Source organism: Diaphorina citri, unplaced genomic scaffold (assembly GCF_000475195.1).
Source record: "Diaphorina citri unplaced genomic scaffold, Diaci psyllid genome assembly version 1.1 scaffold1489, whole genome shotgun sequence".
NCBI lineage: Eukaryota > Metazoa > Arthropoda > Insecta > Hemiptera > Psyllidae > Diaphorina > Diaphorina citri.
Genome location: NW_007378915.1, coordinates 45,049 through 53,305, shown reverse-complemented (window position 1 = coordinate 53,305; position 8,257 = coordinate 45,049). Strand labels below are relative to the sequence as shown.

Below are 8,257 nucleotides of genomic sequence, written 5' to 3'. Positions count from 1 at the left end.
CTCCTCCTCCTCTTTTCCATGAAGGGTAGCGTGTCTGTTTTGTAAGTGATAGGTTGATGGTTCGTCTCCCACCTCCTGAACAAATAAGGTTTGTTCTCGGAACAACTTGCTTTTACAGTTCCTGTCCTTCTTTTCTTTTTATATTTCGAAACGGTAAAACCCCATTTGTTATATTTTTCCAAGGTGTTTTCTCCCTACTTTTTGGCCCTACATTTTGAACGTCCAACAGAACAGTTTGCCCTCTTATCTTTTAGTTTTAAAGGGGGAAGAAATCGCTTTTTTTCGACTCACCCATCACTGTGAGGAGAATGTCGTCCGAAGGTTTGGAATAGATGGGTGACTCCGTGGTCACCTCACAGGAATACAGACCCGACATCTCGAAGTTAGCATTCTTCAGCACCAGATTTATCGAGTCACTTCGGTTCAGCTGAAAACAGACCGAAAAGGGAGAGTTTGAAAAATTCAATGAAAACATAATAAGAAGAAATTTCCTTAATTAACCAGTGGTATTGTGGTTAGCACGGTTTACTCCGAATCTCTTTGTTGGCGGTGGAAAAAATACGTGATTTCTCAGAAGGATCTGACAGACCGGGGTCTGTCTGACAGTTAGAATGTGTGAGGCTGAAATTTTTTCAGACCCAGGTCTCTGCGAAGATCTGACAGACCTTGGTCCGAAGCTTTTTCTGCCACACACGTTCTGATTGTCCAATAACCCTACGTTTGTCATGCGGTCTAACAACTCACTTGGTCGAATTTGTCACAGTGACCTCAAAAACAAAGCTACAACACTTCAAACTGAATAGTTAGGTGCAGGCTTCTCTTTGTGTACATGAGCGGACGCTTGTATAAACGTAGGTATGTATGCTTATCATGAGAACGTTTTGTGTACAGAAAGCCCGATCAAATCTTCCAACGTGTCATGAAACCGTATGGTAGGTAAACATTGGATGATAGGATTATTGAGATATTGGGAAAAAATCCTACAATGCTGCAGTGAGCACCAAAGTTGTGACATAAAAACACAAAGAAATTGCATTTACATTTTACATTACATTACATAGTAAATTTTATAGTAAAGTGTCGAGCTTCCTGATATAGGTAATACATAAACATGTAGAGTTCAATATTTGAGTGCCGGTACCCAGTCACTCGGTTAGGCTTCCGAAGTTTTTCTCTTTCTCTCCGTGTATACTTACATCTATGTGCAGATTCCTCACATACGACGTCTGGGGAGGCGTTCGACCTTTGACATACTGGTAGATTTTGCGATTGTTCTGATGCCACACCACTTTGTACAGATCCTTGTAGGCCACGTTGTAATCACACATGAGCTTGGCAGTGTCTCCTAACATCACGTAGCGGGGGGCACGCACCACTACTCGAAATGCGAAGACGTCTGAAACACAAGATGGGGGGAAAAATGTGACAAAATCTGAGTCGTTAAAGTCATCCGGACTGCGCGAACGACCTACGCGAACGTCCGTAGTGTTGACGCGCCTAAAAGGAAGGCAAACAAGTCATCCTGAAAATGATGCAGGCAGTATAAAACAGTTTTAGGAAAAGAAAAACCGAATGCCCATCCCGTAGTATGCCTCTCATCAGATGGGCGAGAAGAACCACAATACTTCCCATTTACATATGTAGGTGCTGGGTCAACACGAGAACACCAGAAAGTAACCCGTTGAAATATTTGCAATCGAAAAACGAGTACAAATTTTTGTCGATGGTGGGATTCGTACACATTCACCAGTACCCCCTATACGTTCACACCTTACACATTCACCAGTACCCCCTATACGTTCACACCTTTTGCGACTTACCTACACATATTTACGTACCTATATATACCGGTATATTAAAAGGTTTTAACGGGTAGAATATTGCGTCAGGTTGCATAAATTTCGAGAGAAGTAAGATAAAACGAAGAGGAGAAAACGTGAGAGGAAGAAAGAAAGGACGGGAAAGAGATGAGAAAGAGAGAGCCATAAATAGATAAAAGAGAAGAGGCACTAGATATAGATAAGTAAGGCGAAAAAGATGAGGAAGGGGAAGAAAAGGGAGGTAAAAAGATAGAAAGAGGGAGGGAAAAAAAGAAAAAGAGAGAGAGAAAGAGGGCGAAAAAGAGATTGAGAAGGGGAATTGAAGAAAACTAGATATACGAGAGATAGAAAAGTAAGAGATGAAAAGGGAGGAAAAAGGGAAATGGGAGAAAAAGGGAGGGAGAAAGGGAAAAGGGAGAAACCTATGAGAGATACATTTCATATTTTTTTTCCCACAAGAAGAACATCTTTACATTAAGGAGAGAGAAAATGAAAAGGGAATAATGCAAAAGCATAATTAGGATCGCAGGTATTCAACAGAATCTTACTGCATTCTGAGAACAGGAAAAAATATCTCAAATGGAAAAAGGATTACTGTATAATTTTATGACGAAAGTTCTATCAAGAAGGAAGCTTTTGCATCTGAAATCGGCTTGTTGAACTTTATTAAATAAGTTATGAAATGGGATTACCTATTTTGACCATGATAGGTACCTATATTAATGAATATTTACCCATTTTATAATTTGTAAAAACAAAATTAGTAATAGATTGCACATTGATTTGATGGACGGCAATAATAAATTATACATTACTTTTTTCACGAGTATTCGACCCTGAGGTCAAATTTTCAGAATGACTTTTAGTTAGAAGATTGGGCATTACGAAAGTCCCTTATTAATCTTTTCTGTCCTGGTTGAAAAAATCACCTATAAAGTTTTTAGAGTACTATAACATTAAAAATAACGCCAGTGAATTGTTTTCCTTTGTTAGCTAAATCCCCTTTTTTCCACCACAGCTGCCCCTTTGACGGAGCTTTCACATTTCTACTCGTACGACATTTCTCTTTTTCTTGATGTCTGTGCATTCTAAACACAGCATAGTGCTTCTGATTTTCACTCTTCTTGAATAATACGGGATAATGGAAGGAGCTCCGAATTTGCAATTCTTCAAGATTATTATTGTGTCATCTTGGGAAAAAGGGGATTTGTTTTATAATTTTTTCTTTGTCTTTTCATTTTTTCTATTTCCTCAGCTTCCTCTCAGTTGTACCTATTTGCTTCCCATTCTCCCTACAACTCAGATATGGAGATATGCCATGTGGGTACGTTTATAAGCCTACATAAGGAGACATAGTTCAAATGTTCTGTACATAAGATATCTCCCATATAGCATAGATATCAGTGTATTTTAAGTATGTATAATGTATAAAGCTTTCCTATTGTTTCAAGTGATTGGCACTGATACGTGCAACTTGTGTTTTTCTTTCCCTTCAAATCTTCCCACATCTTTCAGAATTTGGGAAGATAGTCAGTGGTCAGTGCTGAGTACAGAGGAGTGAATTTTATTATATCCATCTTAATATCAGGGAGAAGCCTTGAAAAATCTGAAGAACTTGTCTCGGTTAATATATATACCTACGTAGTGGCTAAAGTTCTCGCCTTGTAAGCAAGAGGGCGAGGGTTCAATCAGGGGATTTCAAGTCGTGTGCAGTTGTGAACTCAGAATCAGAATCCAAGCATATGAAAAAAATCTACCTAGACGGGGACTTGAACTCTTGTCTCGGTTAATATATATACCTACGTAGTGGCTAAAGTTCTCGCCTTGTAAGCAAGAGGGCGAGGGTTCAATCAGGGGATTTCAAATCGTGTGCAGTTGTGAACTCAGAAAATCAGAATCGAAGCATAGAAAAAACCTACCTAGACGGGGACTTGAACCCATGAACCCCGGATCATAATTATGTGATACGAAGGTAGCTCCTACAAAGGAAAAGAGTGAAATTAAACAAAAGAGTTAATTAAAATTATCATTGTAGAAAATCGTATGAATTATAAAAAAGTTGTAATGAAACAAATGAAAACAAAAGTTAACCTATTTTGGAACTCACACAAAGTTTTTCTCACATAAAATATAATGGGTAATTTATTGTAATAAATTTGGTATGTAGGTATTAAATACACAAAACATCATTAAGATGTATTTAGGTTAGATGCATACCACGGTAGGTATTTTCCCTCTTTTGAAGCTCGTTCCCCTCTTTTTCCAATGGTTTAGTACAGGAAGCTCTATGACACCAAAATAGGCGAAAGGAAAATACGACCATAAAATTCTACCCTCCTCCACTGTATGTTTAACTTTCTATTTTCCTGCTTCTCCTACGTCTTTCCCTTCTGAAATAATATTTACTCAAAAGCTATATCTGTATTGAACGGCCTTTCCTTTTTTCTCATTCGGAAAAGGAAAGCCTCTGTAATTATTTATTTATTGTAGGGCGGTTTGTTTGCTTCACGGGTGAGCAGTCAGCCCTATAAACCCACATACATTACACCACCACGCCACTGGTTGTAACATAATAACACCATGTCATGTACAAAACATGTAATGTCTCCCTCCTGCGGCAAAAAAACAGGGGAGGAGGGTACCAGGGGAGAGGAGAGGAGAAGGAAAACTCATTATTCAATAAACATCTTTTCGTTGCCCGTCCCCTCTTTCCGTCTTTTTGTACTCCTTGATTCCTTTTACCCCCAGGTACGCCCTTTTGTGCCAAGTCTAACCCGCGAACTCTTCTGCATCTCCACTTCCTTGAAGGTAGCTACATACGATGAATTTGTTCTGGTTTCATGGGGTCGTTTGTCTCAGAGGTGACCAGGGAAAAGTGAAGAAATGGTCTGGATGAGACTCTGACCTTATGACGACAATAATTTTGTGCAGCAAAACCATGCATCTTTACCTTTGTCAAAGGTGGCTACACACGAAGAATCCAAAGTTCATATTATGGAATGGAAACATTTCAAAAATCAGGTTGGAGTCCATCATTTTTTCAGCTCTTAGAAGGCCTGTTACGTCAACAGCATGGTAAGTTCTATTTGATATGTACAAGCTCAGCAGGACTGGGGACTGGGTACCAGGCTGTCAGAGGCTAAAAGGTAAGTTGGTGAAATCCGCAGTCATTGTGTGTAGCCGAATCTGTAGTGGACGGAATCCATTGGCTCTGTTAGATCACGGAATGGACTAGAGTCACTAGAGAATCAACGATTCAACAGTCCAAAAACAGCGGTGTTTGCATCTGTTAAAATACGGTTGGAACCGAATGTCTTCGTGTGTAGTAGCCCTAACGCTTCTTTCTATATCTCTCTACCCCTCCAACTCCCAACGCTCTATTGCCTTTTGAAGAGCATCCTCTCATGTTGTGATGTCTAACGCCTTGGGTAATAACGGGAGACTTTGAGAGTGGGATATAGAGGAGGGAGCTTTGAGAAGAGGATATGGAGGAGGAAAAAAAGGTTTGATGTAAAAAAAAAAATTAAAAAAAAAAAATAAATAAATAGAAATAAAAATTAAAAAAAATGTAGGGTTAAAATATAGGGACAGCCCCTTTTTTATTTGGGTATCTAGGTATTTAAAATTTTTCAAATTTCCTCTGGAGTTTCAATTTTACACGACAGTGATAGTAAACATAAAGTATTCTTATAAACACTTTCATATAAAGTAATTAGCGAAACATAATTACTCCGTATATCCCTATATTCACAGCTAAGAGTTCAAAGTGTCATGGAAGCTTTTAATAGGAAAATACCACGCGGTTGAAGTGGTAAGTTCCCTCTGACATGCTAAGCTAGATAGTGTAGATTAACACTTTGAAAACAGCAGTATCAATAAAAATCAGCGGCGTCATTAAAAAAATACAAGCAGAAAATGTTTCACAGGTAAATTGATAGTTTAAAAGCAACGCTAATGCTCTGATATCATGTAGACAACATTAGTGTTGCGATAGATTTTGTAGATAGATTTTGTTGTAGATAATGTTTCATAGCATTTTTTTTTCGAGGCAATCAAGCAGAAAATGTTTCACAGGTAAATTGATAGTTTAAAAGCAACGCTAATGCTCTGATATCATGTAGACAACATTAGTGTTGCGGTAGATTTTGTAGATAGATTTTGTTGTAGATAATATTCATATAGCATTTTTTTCGAGGTAAGGAAACAGCTGATACTTTAGACTAGTGTGTCGTAGTATGCAAATCCTGTGGTGAAGTGTAGTATCTCATCAGATGGGTGAGAAGAGACAAGAGCTGGGTGAGCCGTTAGGCCAGGCACTCACGCTCAGAAACGTGTGTGGCGGAAAAAGATTGAGACCTACATAGGCCTATCAGACGGTCTGACAGACGAGACAAGCAGAAAATGTTTCACAGGTAAATTGATAGTTTAAAAGCAACGCTAATGCTCTGATATCATGTAGACAACATTAGTGTTGCGGTATATTTTGTAGATAGATTTTGTTGTAGATAATGATTCATAGTATTTTTTTCGAGGCAATGAAACAGCTGATACTTTAGACTAGTGTGTCGTAGTATGCAAATCCTGTGTGTAGTAGTATCTCATCAGATGGGTGAGAAGAGACAAGATACATACATATCGTATGCAAATCCTGTGTGTAGTAGTATCTCATCAGATGGGTGAGAAGAGACAAGATACATACATATCTCAAATTAGGAGCTGGGTGAGCCGTTAGGCCGGGCACTCAACCTCAGACCGTCTTAACGTGTGTGGCGGAAAAAGATTGAGACCTACATAGGCCTATCAGACAGTCTGACAGACGAGACTTTTATAGTAAAGTGTCGAGCTTCCTGATATAGGGTAAGTGTACCATTTATTCGCCCACCTAAAAAACGTACCATTTATTGGCCCACCTGTACCATACGTACAAGTCTGAACCAAATGAACTTTTTCAAGATCCAATTTCATCAAAAGAAAGGGCTTAAAGACTGCTATCGAACCAGTGCTATTCAAAAAGTGTAGTCATAAAAACAAACATTAGAAAAATAAATGTGGGCAGGTAGGCCAATAAATGGTACGATTTTTAGGGGGGCGAATAAATGGTACACTTACCCTAATACATAAATATGTAGAGTTCAATATTTGAGTGCCGGTACCCAGTCATTCGGTTAGGCTTCCGAAGTTACACCGAATTCTAAAACCGGTCCTATCCATTATTTCCTTCCAAGCTTTTTAGATTCATTCCGTCCTCCCTACTGTTTCTTTCTCCATGGACTTCACCGAAAGTAAAAGGACACATTTATATAGAATTAAATTTTTAATCAAAAAGCAACGAAGGAAAGGTAAGTATTCCTACCTACCTTTTTTCTTCCCCTTATTTTTTCCTCTAAATAGAATGGAGGAATTTAATGCACTGCTGTATAGCTTTCAAAGATGTTTCTTCTAGCTTTTTCGACATTAGGTATTTCAGTAGGGTTTTATGATTCCGAGTATTTTAGGTAAAATGCGCCAGTTCTCGATGGATCACGAAAGTTGAGCAACGTTCAGCGTGGTTGGTATCCGGACGGGTGACCATACTGACCATTATCTGGACAATCGCGTGCTGCAGGGGTTTTTCCCTGCACCATCAAGCTGGGTGAGGAGCATGTTGCGACGAGGGTAGCTTGTCACGGTTTGGTGCGAAGTGAAATCCCCATCACAAAAATCTTTTAGTGACCCTAACCCTTAACAAACAAAAGTTCTTCTTTTTTTGGGTCTTTACTGCTTGTGTCAATGTTTGTGAGATTCCCATTTCGAGTCCCCATCTTTAGGCAGTTTTATGTCTCACGTTCCAAATGAGATAATCATGGAATTGGGACACAAAGAGAGAGCGAGAGAGAGAGAGAGAGAGAGAGAGAGAGAGAGAGAGAGAGAGAGAGAGAGAGAGAGAGAGAGAGAAAAAATAGAGGAGAAACACAGAGAGAGAGAGAGAGAGAGAGAGAGAGAGAGAGAGAGAGAGAGAGAGAGAGAGAGAGATAGGAAGGTAGAAAAAGGATATGAAAAAGGGAAGAACCATTTTAGTATAGAGATAGAAGAAATATCTCTATTTCAAAGATCATGATATTATGATAGCGTTAATTTTGTTTACGTTTCAAATTAAATATTTATTTTCAAACATGTATCGTACTGAAGACTTGACTAGGAACCCATATTAGGTACTTTCAGAAAGTACGTTTGTTTTAGCTGCATCAGATTGTAGATAGATGGATGGATATTGCACACAGCAAATTGTTTGTTAATTCCCAGTGAAAAGAAGGAGGGAGGAATAGAAGAGAGAAGGATCGGGGAGAGGGAGAGAGAGAAAGGATGAGGAGAAGGAGAGAGAAAAAACTCTCTGAAGTATTACAAGAAGAAAAGTTGAAAGAGGAATGTAAAAGATGAAAGATGGAGGAGAAGAAGAA

At 38.8% G+C, this 8,257-nt stretch overlaps 1 protein-coding gene across 1 annotated transcript in view; it reads right to left on the bottom strand.

The window, feature by feature from the left end:
• LOC103516107 overlaps nt 1-8,257 on the bottom strand; it is a gene marked incomplete at its 3' end in the record, with an annotated part of 45,447 nt that overhangs the window by 22,425 nt on the left and 14,765 nt on the right. Inside the window, exons 2-3 of the mRNA XM_026828597.1 lie at nt 1,197-1,396; nt 292-427 (exon numbers count right to left, since the gene is read on the bottom strand). Of these exons, the coding sequence (XP_026684398.1) occupies nt 292-427; nt 1,197-1,352 (292 nt within the window). The remainder of the gene's footprint in view (nt 1-291; nt 428-1,196; nt 1,397-8,257) is intronic.